Source organism: Homalodisca vitripennis, chromosome 4 (assembly GCF_021130785.1).
Source record: "Homalodisca vitripennis isolate AUS2020 chromosome 4, UT_GWSS_2.1, whole genome shotgun sequence".
Classification (NCBI taxonomy): domain Eukaryota; kingdom Metazoa; phylum Arthropoda; class Insecta; order Hemiptera; family Cicadellidae; genus Homalodisca; species Homalodisca vitripennis.
Window position 1 is genome coordinate 77,513,610 of NC_060210.1, and position 15,275 is coordinate 77,528,884.

At 33.8% G+C, this 15,275-nt stretch overlaps 2 protein-coding genes across 2 annotated transcripts in view; one reads left to right on the forward strand and one right to left on the reverse strand.

The window, feature by feature from the left end:
- The window catches only part of LOC124359568 (diuretic hormone 45), a 283,362-nt gene that overhangs the window by 35,619 nt on the left and 232,468 nt on the right, over positions 1–15,275 (reverse strand). The gene's annotated exons all lie outside the window — the stretch shown is intronic.
- The window catches only part of LOC124361067, a 64,243-nt gene continuing 54,289 nt past the window's right edge, over positions 5,322–15,275 (forward strand). The window contains exon 1 of the mRNA XM_046815100.1: positions 5,322–5,512. Coding sequence (XP_046671056.1) covers positions 5,322–5,512 — 191 coding nt within the window. The remainder of the gene's footprint in view (positions 5,513–15,275) is intronic.

Here is a 15,275-nt window from a genome sequence, read left to right on the forward strand (position 1 = left end):
AGTTGGACACCATACTGAAATATAACGTGAACATTTTGGAATTATAAACTCATTTACATTTCACTGTAAATTGAGTCGTGTTTGATGTAGGCCTACTAACAACAAATTTAGTACATCCCGTGTGTTAATAACGATAATTGTTTATGTTCGGTTGTTAATTTTGAGTTGTATCTATTTAATGTTTTACATAATTCGTATCATATAGTCAATTTTTATATGTTTAGGAAACATTTTAACGTTATATTTCAATACAATTGAGGTTTTATTATTTAAAAATGTAAGAAAGAGCAATGTGATCTTACATTAAAAACATGTGTAAATCACAGATAGTTTTATTATTATTTCTTGCAATAAGTACTACGATAGAGATATAAAATAAATAAATACAATTTATATTAAATTATGATTATGTAATAAGAATGATTGAAAGAGTTGTGCTATGACTCCAGTACGTTGAATTAAGTGCAGAATTGTAACAGTATTATTCTTGAACTGCTTAGCACAATTTCCTGCAAGGTGTAGCAAACTGTAGAGGGTCTAGAGCGGATGATCCTCCCCAAGCCGCAGGGACAAATCCAGGCTTGAGCAGCAACCCCTAGGGACCTCTGATCCTGAGCACAATCTGTGAATCTCTCGTATTGCGTAATATCATCTGTACTTGGGACAAAATGTACAGGGGGTTCTTGACCTTGTGATAAAACACACAGTGCGGTTCCTTATTAATTGGACGTATTGAAAAAGGTAATGTTTAATGAATAAAAACTAAATATAAATGAGCTGTCTGGAAGGCGTTTCATTAATTTGAAAACCCGTAAAACGCTATAAAAATAATTTTGCATCATGTATTTCTTAGTGCATTTATTGTAACCACTTTCCAAAATAACTAAATATTTATTCAAATTCGTACATTGTGCTCAGGATTATATTGAGTTATTTTGGAAAGAGGTTACAATAAATGCACTAAGAAATATATGATGCAAGATATATAGGTGTGTTTAGGTATGCTTTATTTAGCAACTAACTATAAACGAAGTAGTTTGAGAGAGAAATTGAGCATTAAAAATGCCTTCGTCTGACGAGGAGGATGTTCTTCTTCTAGCTGCCGCTACCTGTGTTTTGTTATGTGACAGAGAACCCAGGAGGTTCTGGGTAAGGCCTTCACTTGCGTCACGAGGTGTTTATAGTGGAAGTGACCTATTCAAAGACCGTAGCTTTAGAGAGCTAACGTGTTCCAAAAGTTACGTTAAAGGTAAGGAATCGTAAAAATTACGACAGGTTTCAAAAAATGTACAAATACTTTTTATTTCACAAAAACGCCATTTAATTGCGTATAAACACTTATAATACAGCTTAGTAAACCTTTTTAAAACTATGGTTAAATCTCATCTATTAAATGGTGGACACAGCATCTTCCGCGATGCTCGGTACAGATTGGCTTGGCACATCGGCAGCAAAAGATTGACGTCATCCTACGTTTAGCTGATGGACATATTCCACAAATTGTTCGACGGGGGTGTTGGGGGACATTAACTTTGTTTGTTTGAAGAGGTGCCTTAATTATTTCAGAAATTGATTGGCGGAGTTTTCTTGGCAAGTTTGGGTAGTTCATACGGTGCTTAAGCCATGGTGTGATGAGGTCATATTGGATTTGTATTGCAAAGTTTCTCCTTGAAAGTGGTTTCGGGCCCATTTTCACCATGTTACTAGTGTAAATAACATAGGAATTTACTAGCATGATATTTATCATGCCAAAAAATACACATTATGGCCACCGCCTCGTCTTTCGGCTGCACGTCATTTGATGGCACAGTTGATCCAAAGTATCAACTGCACCTTTGGTTGCGTTGTATGTCTCAATGATTAGAGGTTTTTTGGAGTCCTTATCAATTGATGGCTTTTCATGACAAGTCGATAGAAGCAACACATTTTTGGAATTCTTGAATTTGTATGAAACCATTGTTTTTATTCCATCGAAACAAAACATACTGACAACTTGTTCTACTAACAGAACGCATAAAAAACTATTGGTAAACCTGATGATTTATGTTTCTCAACAATGTTCCTATATCTAAACGTCTTGTGTTTCCGAAACATTCCACAATGTTTATAAACACCCTTTGATCTTACCGCTTTCTACGGGAAACAAGAAACATGTGGAGAAACACCTAATTTCTGTTCCGAAACACTGTTTATAAACATTGTTCCAAGTAGTTGTTCTTTGATTTGAGGAACATTGTTCCGAAACACTGTTTATAAACACGTTTTGTTTCCAGTGTAAACGCGGCTTAATGCACATTTTTTTCTGGGTTGATCTAGATAACCACGAAAAAATTTAGAATTTGTGAGTCTCTTCCTTGTACGCAACACATTGTGTTTCCTTTGATGCTGGGCCAAAAAACGCAAAGCTGCTAAAACAAAACTTATTTCCTTTGTAATAACACATAAAAGAACCACATAATGTGAACAAGAATGTAAAATAAAATTATTATTACACCCAATGCTGCTTAATGATATATTTATTTTAGTGAAAATATTTTTTACATTCTTGTTTGCATGCTGTGTCTGCGGTCATCTGGCCAAATCTCAAAGGGAGTACTACTACATGTTGCCTTCAAAGAGTGGTTTCACAAATTCTAAATTGTTTCGGAAACGAAACATTTGCGACTCCATGTGTGATGGGCAAAACATGTTTGTATTCACTTCCTCTATTAGCCCTGAAAAAATGCGCACTTCTATTAGAATCACCTGGTATTTGTAGTTTGAGATGTTGCTATTGTTATGATTGTTAAGTATGATTTATTGCTTGTAAATGCAATAAAGCATATAAATAACGGGGAAAAACCCCTTTTCCGATAGTATCCCAATATACAGCGGCTCGTATCATCAACCTCATTCGGGATGTCACGTGCTCTTAACCTGATGTCCCCTACTATTCGGGTAACGGTAATTGGGGAATGCCCTACCTTCATATTCCATCCGCTCCGCTACACACCGGGGTATGGTGTGATATCCACACTGGCCGTTAGAAGAAATTTTCCTTTGTTCCTTTGCACCTGGATAGAAACCTCATGGGGCATTAACGGCAACCTTTCTTTATATCAGATTTATCGAAGTATCTATTTAGTTATTATGAGAGATCCCTTCTTCCTAATCTAATATAGTCTAATTAATCCCATGTGTTTTGCGTTACAGAAATATGGGTGTGTTTGATATACGGTATATGACGTAAGAAAAATAAGACTATCTCTCGTGTTCTGGAGGGATCTTAATTGCATCTTCAATGATGTAGATGACTGTATTTTATCAGTACCGTACACAATACATGAAAAAATAAAATAAAATTACTGAGAACATTCATGTTACATTTACAAATAGATTTCCAAGCCACATCTTGAAATCTAGTTGGAATCGGATAATCCTTGTGAACTCCAGCAGTCAACTGGGTACGGTAACTCAGCCGCTGACGCTCTTTAAGTTCATTTGGTACTATTTATTCACAACGGCACCGGTCTTCGGACTACAGACTGAAAACCATTAAATAACTTTACCCATACCCATGTCTTAGTAAATAATTTAATTATTAGTTCGTTCATTCGTGTATATTTATTCAACTATAAGCTAATGTCTGATATTATAATTCATTTTCATATTGTAACACATTAAAAACTATACTAGCTCGTGTACTTGTAATTATTTTCTATTTTTTCTTGATTCAGATGAAAGATATCAAAGAAAATTCTAAGTTATATTATATATTAGAAAAAACTGTTACACTCTATAAACATTGGATAAATTGCATGCCAAATGATTGTTTACAAAAATATTTATTATTCTATCTAATATTCTGGGTGAGTATAAACTTTTTTGAATTTGAGCTTGAACTCGAACATTAGTTCAGGTAGTCAAGCTCAATACTCTTGTCTGGTCCTTATTTTGAATACTAAACATATAAATTTAATTTAATATTTCACTAGACATGATTTGTTTTCAAGTTTCAGCAGATACGAAAAGATATTTAATTAGCACAAAAAAACTTTTTTTTAACTATTACAATTAACTAATATTCAAGCAAATTAATAAAGACGAATTAGACCAGAATGTATATGAACTTAGCTTTTGATTCCATGAAAAATTATTGGAATTAGTAGCTATGTACATAACACACACTTTCAGATTTAATTGTCTTATATTTGTAATAATATATGCACTATATATATATATATATATATATATATATATATATATATATATATATATATATATATATATATATATATATAAAATGAAAATCTTGTTTATTTTTTAAATTCAACCAACACTGAAATGCCTGCAAATTGTTGGCAGTGTTCTTTTTATATCAAGAATCTGAGTGCAAGATGAGAATCGCTGAAATTTTTGAGTAACTACGAACAGAATTCCCACCACAATTCTTTTAATGATTAACCTACTTGAAATTGGGTATTTTTATTCAATCTAAAAAGAATTTTTCTACATTATCATGGACGTAAAAAAGGTAAAACCATGACAATTTCTTAAAGTATAAAGCACACACACACACACGAGCGCGCGCGCGCACACACATTGCCAACAGTTGATATTGACAGTAAACACGCACACGATGTCTGGTCTCACGTGTTACGGTGTTGTCTAGGGTAAGGGAGAGAGGAAAACATACACTTTGACACATTATTACATTGTCTTCTCTGTGCCCTGAAATATTGTCGGGTGTGGCGACTCCATTGACTAGAAACAAATGTGTTTCTCAAACCACGTGTAGACACGCAGTAGCCTAGGGAAATCGCAGATTTAAAATTATTTTCAAAATTAATTTTAAACCACAGACTTTTAAAATGTGAATTTACAACTAAAACTCCGAACCATGATACACTTTTTGACTTTATATTTCGTTTGTTGTTGTCAGTATTGAACAAAACCTGCTTGTACTAAAATACAAAGATACTGAGGGTTGGGCAGAACGCGTTTGTTTGGGAGATAAGGGAGATACCTAAATGAACATCTCGAGGTGAAGAACTGAGCTTCGATTTATTAATTAAATAAAATAATAACTACTATTAGTTAACTTTAATAGTTAGTCCTAGTTAATAGTTTGGCTCTGTATTAAAATTTTGACTTGGTGATTCGAACATTGAGAATAAATTATCTGTCTTTTACCACCTTTATTATTCTAAATAGTTCATAGTTCTAGAATGATAATGCTGCATGTCTAAATAGTTCATAGGGTAAACGTGTTGAATTTTTGAAACTATATAGGAAGGAAAATTAAGGGGACCAATGAATGGAGAGTGGTCGAATAACGTGTCATGGAAAAGAATGATGAGCGAAACTCCATCCCTTCCATAATGTGCAAGAAAGGTGGGTGGGTGTTGGGTAGGCGGACAGGATGTCAGGGTATGAGCAAGACGTGTCGAGAAGGCAAGAGTGATTGGGTCATTCAGCTTATCACTGGCATCAGTGCTTCAATATTTCACGGCTCTACGACAAGAAACGTTTAGTAAACGAATGACGTACAAGACCATAGAAGACTACTCTCTTGATATTACTTATATGCGGTATCTGTTAACACATCCTATGGTCCTATGGAATAACAGTGGCTGAATTTAAATATCAAGTGAAACTATACCTTATGTTCATATTGTACTTCAGTGATGTATAAATGCAAAATAAATAATAAAATATTGCCCGCCCTCTATATTCTTGATCAAATTCCAGGCCTCCTTTCTAATAATCATTTCTGTTATTCTAATTATCATTCTCGTACACTGCTATGAAACCCTAATTAATGAAACAATGTGAATGTATCAAGTAGCAAGACATTTTGAGATAAATATAATTAGACTTTACGTTTTGCTTGAAACTTCATTACTACGCAGTCAAAAGTGAGTTTTATGACGATGTATGGCCAACGATTGTATTTGGCTGAGCGTCATTGAAGCCTATCACTTAGTAGGCTGACATAATTTCTCTTTGTTTCGGGACATGTAAATTTGTTTCTGTTTGTCATTCCTTAGGACATCTTGAGAATGAAATGAGCTTTAGACTTGATAGTGTGTATGCAAGCTCAGTGAATCCTGACACGTTGTGTGGCGTACACCTTGGTGAACTAGAGTGTCATCAGACCCAATTAAAAGTTATTCATTCCATCCAAAAATGTGAATTAAAATTTTTGGAACTATCCAAGCTTGATTATGCAAGTCTATACACTTGGTAGGCTAAACAATTTATGTAAAAGTTACTGTTTGGGAATTGAAAAACGATAGTTAAAAATTAAAAGAATGGAATCGCTTTCAATTTTCTCACTTTATATGTTGTGATAATAATCAAACGTGTAATTGTTAAGAAATTATTAAAAATAAAATATAAATATTAACTTAATTATGTTAGTTGATCAGAAATTAGGAATTGCTAAAAGAATTTATATTACCTGTTTATAATCTAATCCATTACTGAATTTAATTGGAAAGACAAAAATCAGCAAAGGTTTTCCAATATATTAACATCAGGATGTTTACAAAGGAAGAATGAATTTGCTTTGTTTCAGTATGGAAGTTGTTGAACTAGTAGTAAAAACTAGAAAACTAAATAATTTTATATTATTATTTTAAGAAGTTCTTTAAAACTTTCTTGAAGTCGTTTGTACGTGAGAAGTGCATAAATAAACAAATCGTATATCTGCGGTGTACACAAGCCGTGAGAGTCGTGAAATTCCATATTTCACGTAGAACATGTTTTAAGAAATAGGAATAATAAAATAAGAACAAGCCAATTCCTTTGTTATACTACGTCAGATAAGTATATACGAGTATATATAAGTATAATAAGTATATATATAATATTTTGCCAGATTAAGTTAAGTATGAAACAAAAAATCATAACCAATTATGGCGAGATAGATAGTAAAAAACTATATTATAAAAGTATGTACATCTATATAATAATAGATTCATCATTATTATAAAAGAGTTTTAAAAATCCTTACTTCATACATAACCGAATGATGCAATGGAATATTATAATAAATTAATATAAGGGTGTTGATGAACATCTCATTTGTGAATATCACGACTTTTCTACGAATCTTACTTACTCTGAGAATGTTTATAGGAGTATTAACAATTAATTCCAATATAGTTACAGTATTATGAATTTTTAGTTACTAAGCTATTAATATTATCATGTTTCAAGTAGCTACTATAGTAGAACTAAGCACTTCCTTTATAGTCAAATATAAAGTTCCGAAGAATGACAAGGAAAAACGCATCTACCTCCGCTTCTTCTTTCTGTGTGTTTAGTATAGGGATTATATTATACCTGAGCTGCTAAACATTATAACAATATTCTTCAAATACAAAATCTTATTAGGTAGATTTCACAAAAGCTGCCTATCACAATCGCCATTAACGGACTTCCTTGAAGATTCTTTTAATTTTGTCCTATTGTGAATATCAGAATCCAATAATACCATAATCCGAAAGTTTATATATAAATACAAGGTACAACAAAAATACCTGATGGTTTAAAAATAAAAAAAAAATATGGTTGCCTGTAAAGTCGGTTTTACGGGCGAAGATTTTACGTGACAACGTCTTTTTCTCGGTAGAATATTTATTGATATGAATATTATTAAATTGCACAATAGGAACAAGGAATTGAATGAAAATAAGAATTGCACAAATTTTAACTATAGAAATATATTTTGTTTACTAAAACATTGTACATAATTTGAAATTAATTAAAATATGTTATTGTAAATGGTAAAGTTGAATAAAACATTTACTAAAATTGGAATTTGAAATTCTTGCTAAACACAGTTAAATTCTAACTCCGCGCGTGGTGATTGGTCAGTTTAGTTCGTTTGTTTGGTCGCACTGTTATGACAGGTTAGAGGTTATAATTTGTTATTTTAAATGTTTGACTAGCAATACGCGCTGTTTCTTCTCAATCGACTGAATTACGATTGATTGCAGAGTGATTTAAACTAATAATTTACTTAACACTATCAACATTTGTCAATAGTATGACATAACCTATAAACTCAGTTTCTCAACTTTTGTGTCAATCTAACAATTAATCAATCAATCATAGTTTACGATAATGAAATATCAGTGTACAATTATTTACCTTTATTGTTGTAGTTGTTGTAAATGACGAATCTAAGCACTCCACATTTTCACGAATAAACATAGTTATCTGCTTTATCCCGTGCGGCGGACCCACAGTTATCTGCTTTATCCCGTGCGGATCCCGTGCGGCGGACCCACTGGACGGGCATCGTAACGTTACCGGGCGTTACACTTTTTCATGAGTGACTCCGAGCCGCAACCTAATTTAAGACGTTGTCACGTCAATAACAATAATAACAAGTGATACAAGATTTTTTATTGTTTATTTACATTAGGGTGTCCATGAAAATAATTTAAACTAATCAAACCGGCTAGTTTAAGATCTGAAGAAGACGCCATGATGTCCTTCTTTGACCATGCACTCTTCCAGTCTTGCACTGAAGCTTGCGAATCCCTTCTGTAACATTGCAGAAGAAATATTTGCAACCTCTTTATTTACGGCCACTTTCAATTCGACCAGTGTACGAGGTTTGTTTGTGTAATGTTCGTACGAGAGCGGTCAGTCATGCGCAAAGAAGCAACTTGTTTACGGGCCGTCCGCCGAGGACTGTCTTCCAAAGCTCATTCAATATTCTCTGGCATACGGGCTAACCTTGGACGGCTTGTCGACTTCTGTTGTAACGTTGAAACAGTAGATCTGATGTTCCTCACTCAGAGCATAATGGTGTTACGAGAAGGGACTCGGCCTCTTGGAGCCACATTAAAACGTCTACGGAACTGCCGCTGAACAACAACGCAGGAATCGCAAAAAACCACCTCGAAACTTTGCTTAGCTGACCGCTTGTGGGCTCTAGAACGCGCCTATCTTAAATACTCGCCACACACTTTTCGTCGCTCGACGCGGTCACTCGTCACTTTGCCGCTCCTTGTACTAGAAGTTACCTGCAGCCCCTTCAAACGCAATTTTGTAGTGTACTTTTATGAGCGCTAATGATACGAATGAATTATATTTCCTATGCCAATTTTGAGTTTGCCTTGCTGCCAAAATCAAGAAAGTATGTCAAAAAGTGCATTGGTATGACCATCATTAGTCTCTCATTTTTAGTGCCATAATATTACATTTTGCTTCGTTTCCCCAATCACGAAAATATACATACATACACAGGTAACAGAACCCGACTTCTGTCTAAACACAACTAAGATGGGTTGTATAACAGTCTGCATTACAGTACTAACCAAACACTGCATACTTAATATTTGCTAAAATGTACAGTTAAACGTATATTTTTATTAAAACTTTTAATTTTCTTATCTAGATACCTTCTTACTCTGTGTTCAACAGCGGTTGCAAAAAATTGTTATTACTATCAAGTTTACTCTATGTTTTCAAGTGTATGAACGGCACACTGAAAAAATTGTTAAAAGTAATTAAAATGTGGTTGTCACATTATAAATTAATGTTTACGCAGATCAGTTGATTATATTATCTACCTATCTTCCGATTGAGTCAGAAGGGATATTCTTTATTTCAATGCATCTAAGTTTTTATACAATGTAAGTTTAAATTGAAATTTACAAACAGGGATGCAGCCAGAGAGTGGAACCGTTCCGCTGTCAGAGCAGAACCCGGTCTAGCCAGCTAGCCGCTGGTGTACTAGGTTAATTGTGACAAGGTTATTAAAGATGTTTCCCATTAGCTCATTGTGTCCATGAATACTTACAACGGCAATAAGACCAGGGTACATAATATTTCTATTGAGATTATTATTATCAATTGTAATTGTCAAAGCTTTTTCTTGTTTGATAGTTGTAAGTCTCGCACAATATGGTACTGTGAAGGTGTACACCGATACTTCAAAAATAAATAGAGACGGGAGGATCAGGAACCCTTTCTTGCGAAAGGTACCTCGGTAACTTTCCCAACCTTTGATACTACAGATGATTCTAATCGCCGTCTTTTGCAATATTAAAACCATTCTTAAAGAAGGAATTTGGTGGAGTTCCCGAAAACAAAAACCCATATTTACGTATAGGAAATAGGCAGCAGAAATACACCGATCTAGGAATTTTCTTACTAAATAAGGAATGCAGGCATTTCAGTGAAAAAAATAGCGCTTGCTAATTTGGAAAACAGGTATTCAATGTGAGAACTCCATTTGAACTGTTTATCAACATGAAGCTCGAAAAAGTTTTACTGAACTCGATTCAAAGAAAGACGACTCAGTTGTTACTATGAACCTCATTTGCATTTAACCAATGCAAGAACTAAATAGTTTCAAAGTATGACAATTTTCTGTTTCCGCTATTTCGAGTTCTCCAGGGTTTAATTTGAAAGATCTGAGTACTAAATTTTCCTAATGATATAGATAATTTCATTTAGTATTACTTAAAAAATATTTATATACAGTTTTTAAAGAGTAGGTATCATTTTTTATTACTAAATTATTACATTTGCAAGTTAGATTTCGTTAAAATGTGTCATCTAATTAATATAATGTCTACTATGGTATCAATACGTTTGATATTATTTAAAATCAAATTGTATTTTTCATAACGGTTGAATGTTTAGTTTTTTCAGTTTTAGGCCTTTTGGAAGTCGCCTAGAAGAAAGCTTTGTTTTTGTTGAAATCAACAGTTGCGTTCAAGACTTTAACAGCCTCATTCTCAAAACGAGCACATCAAAGATATCATCATCTTTGCTCTTTGGCCTGTGTAGTTCTTTCACTATTTTGGCAGACTCCATACTTAAAGTCTACAGTTCAAAATTCTTTGGAATACACTTTGATCGAGGATAGACATGAAATGATCATGTTGACAATGTTTGGGCCAAAATATATTCAGGCATTTTTTGTTTTGAAGAATCTAGCCAAAATATTGCCCTACTCATGTACTGATGACGATGTATTATGGCTTGATTTACCCACGCCTTATCTATAAAATGGTACTATGTGATGCTTGTGCAAACAACCAGTTGACAAGAATATTCAGACTGCAAAAACAAGCGATTCGTATAGTCTTTCATTTGAATCTCAGAGAATCGTGCAGAGAGTCCTTCAAAATTTGCAACTGTTGACCCTGCCGTGCCTGTAAATGTTTGCAGCAATTCTGTTTTCTATGTTTAATTGTGTCAAGACAAGTGGCCAAGACCTACATTCATATGAGACCAGAGGCAGGGAAAACTACCGAACTGGCCGACACAGAACGGTGTTCATTTTATCAACAAGCTGAACAAGGCGCTCAAAACTTGTCTTAAACCCGTTTTAGCGTCGCAGGCATGTTATAATCTTAAGAAGTTTTTGGCATAAAACTGAGAGACCAGCCATTTGAGATAACACTCCGGCGCTGGAGGTGAGAAAATTTAGCGAATGATAGGAAAACGTGTGAATTCAATATTGTATTTTTTCGTTGCTTTTTATGTAGAGTGGAGGGTAAAATTTTAATATACGAGTAATTAACGCATGCTATACATGTAACCCATGTTTATGCTGTACAGAGCTTGACTATGAGTATGAGTATGACATGATAAGCTATAAATATTAAAAGTTCAATACAAACATGTAGTGTTTGTATGTTATGCAGTTTTTAGTTTTTGTAGCCAATAAAATTTCATTTTTGTACTCAGCAAATCTGTACATACCAGAATTATAACCTCAAATTGTGTTTATTAACCTGAAAATTCTGTCTGTTATACTTTGTAGGGATATCAACAAAGGGGAATTAATAACAAATTTGTAGGTTCTTCTGTTCGTTAAGTTTATAAATTAAACTTGCAAATGTATTAACTGACGTTTTATTGCTCAATGTAATAAAAATCAAGTGATCTGAAGGTGGCAATTTTCGCAGAACGTCACAAGAGCTAGATGAACTAAGACGTCAGTTGTAGAAGATTGTCAAAAACAAACACCAACTTAGGTAAACTTCTGTAATTTGTCCGGACACGAAGTTCTATTTATTAGTGTGTGGGCAGGCGAAGTTTAAACTGTCTACTGTGAGTAATATCGGATTGACTTTTCCCGGTTTGTTAGAGGAAAGTTCACTGGTTAAGAGTAACAGGATTAAGAGTGACGAAGGGAAAAGAAGAGAGAGTATTTTGGACAAGTCAGACAGGATCAAGTTAATCTTACCACTTGTCTGTCGGTCTAACGAGTCCGTGCGCGTGCCACTCGTCCCCTCACACATCATACGGCCCAGATTTCCTTTATCTCTCAGGTGCAAGTGAAAAAGAGTTTGTTTCAGCTACTAATTGGAATTTATTTCAGAAACTAATAACCACATTTTCATTTGCATAAAACATCATTATATATTACAAAATTACGGCTCTATATCTATTGCAGATCAAAGCAAACTGGTGCTTTACAAGTCATCATAGAACCTCATAGACAATAAATTCCTCCGGTTTCTGAATGAATAGGATACCCAATAAGGAGAAACCTAAATATCCACATTTCCTTATAATACCTAACAAAGCCTATTGTACAACCTCTGGAAACTTCCAGTATCTTTATATAATCCTCTTCTAGAAGCTTTTGGCTCGGGAAAACAACCATTTTATGACGTTAAATGTTCTGGACTCTGTATATTTTGTGGATTCGTGGCTTTTGAAAGATTCCTACTTTAGGAGCTTTGGGCATACGGAAATTCACGGTCTCTGGAAACTAAAAGTTAGGAAGATCCTTCCTTGGCTGTGAAATTTAGAATTGCTTAACATTGAGAACACCATACCATACGTCTGGAAGCTACTGGCGTCAGGATGTAATCTTTTAAAAGTTTCCCTTACTCTATGAAATCCAGACATCTCGAAGTTTCAAGCCATTGGGATGTTACGGCTTTTTGTATTTCGAGTGACTGAACTTAAGAATCCCTCTAGAATTCCCAACCCTAACATTTTTGGTGGGTAAAACATCCGTCTCCTGCAAATCTCCGGCCTAAAGAAAGTGCAGACCTACAGAAGCTTCAAATGTCTACTTGCTTTCTGTGTACGTGACCCCCGGGCCTTTGTGAAGACCCGGGGTCTGGAATACTCTCAGCCTCCTTCACAAAGCCTTCAAAACCTCGGCTTAAAGGGACTTATAACCTCTACGATTTCCATGCTATCAATCTCATTCGTTTAATTGAAATCATCTTGTGTCATCTAAACTCACACATGATCAGTTTTTAAAGTTATGGTGTTTAATACGTTTTGAGCATAGGAAAATAAGTGTAAATTAATAAAAAAAAACAATATTTTAATAACTTAAAGTTAATTGTCAATATGATAGACAAAATTTGCTAAAACTTAAAACATAAAGTAATGTATAAAATTGTCAAATTGTACACGTAATGTATGTGGTTGTCACAAATGTTCCCAAGAATATTCCTCATGAATAGCACAAAGTGTTATACACATACAGTGTGTCCTATATTGATGTAAACAACGAGATATATAATGAAATAAGTTTGGTTTCTACACTGAAATTACAAGTTGTAAGGTATAAATCACGAGGTAAACACATTTATACAGATGGTGAAATAAACCCACCTGAATGAAATGATTTGTATTTGCATTTTTGAACAACTCCTTGGTCGTATAAGCCACATGTGAAATCCTTTCTTTGGAGTTTGGGATACGTAATCCAGAGGGATTTGATGGTAAGATAACAAAATCTCATTCACCTGTATTCCCTCCAGCCACCCTTTAAAGCAAGCGGATCTGCGGCATGTTTTACCTCGAAAACCTCATGATATAATATTAACAAAATTTGTTTTCTAGATAACTTGAAATTAAGTACAAGTAATTTTTTCAAAACATGCTAGAAACCACGTGAAAAATAACTAAAACAATAATTTTATATGTTTAGGCTTCAATATACTAAATATTTCCTTCAACGTCTTAACAAAGGTAAGATACGTACGTTGCTGTCATCTGGAAATGTAAAATTCAAGATTGATTTACAATTGTAGTGTTTAATTTGTACAATATGATGTAATAGCTTCAAAGTTGTGTATACTCCACCATAAAACAGCCTGGCAAAATGTCTTAAAAAATAAACCACTATTCATAATTTTATGAAAAATCAGGAGTTTGGTATATGAAATTTTATTGTATATAAGTTACAATTTACAAGTTACAAGTTATAAATGTAAATACTCAACATTTTCAGCCGTTTAGTCAGACTAATTACGGTAGTTATCGTGTTCACAATTACTTCTTAAATAATGTAGTATAATATTTAAAACTTTGTATGCCCACTAGCTGAAAGATGCCCATTATCTTACGAGATATACCAAAACACCCAACATATCAGCCTACACACATACATGTTATTTTATATACATAAATTTGTAGCCTTACATGGTAGTTTTGGATTCTGGGGTTCATGATCGAAGAAATTATCTCCCGGATAGTTCGTCTTGTGACCGATTGTAATAGGCAAATTTCTATGAAATATAACTAAACAACTTTGTGCTGTCACCAGCTTTGCATAGTCATTAGAGAGATATCGAAGAGTATAAGCTTATAAGTGTTTTGTAAATGACCTAATAATTCAAAACGCAATGCACTGGCAAGAATAACCTCGAGAAATATAGATGTACTTAAGCAATAGTTTTAAAGTCAAATTGAAGTAATTACATCATTTTTAGGCACAAAAAGTGGTGGTATAGGACGTATAAAAACTGTATATTTAAATATCTTAGATTAGTAAACAATCTTTAATTATTATCAAGAAAGTCCAAGATCTTAGTCTGGCAACATTATTTTAAACAATTAGAGTTTAATCAATAACTTCATTGCTTTTACCTTGGCAAATTCCAGAGAAAATTCCAAGACTTTTTCCCGAGCCAAGGTACAAACGCTCACATTTCCACAAAAGAAAAGGTCACAGGTAAATGGAAGTAGGATTAACAGTAAAGGAAAGGAAGGAGGGGAAGGAGTGAAGTCGAGCTTGATGAAGTTAATTTCACCACTTGTTGGAGCCTTGGCCTAACGACGAGACGCACCGCTTGCTCTGTACTTGCGTGTAATAATGTATTATTTATAAAAACAAATATAAATGTAAAATATGCATGTAAAGTAAATTGTATATGTATATATTCGCTTTTTACGACATATATTGAATTTCATTGTCTCATCGAACTGAACAAATATTATTATTAACTAGTTTACTTTATTCGCCATTTATGAATTACTAAGTGTACATGCACCTTGAACAGTGC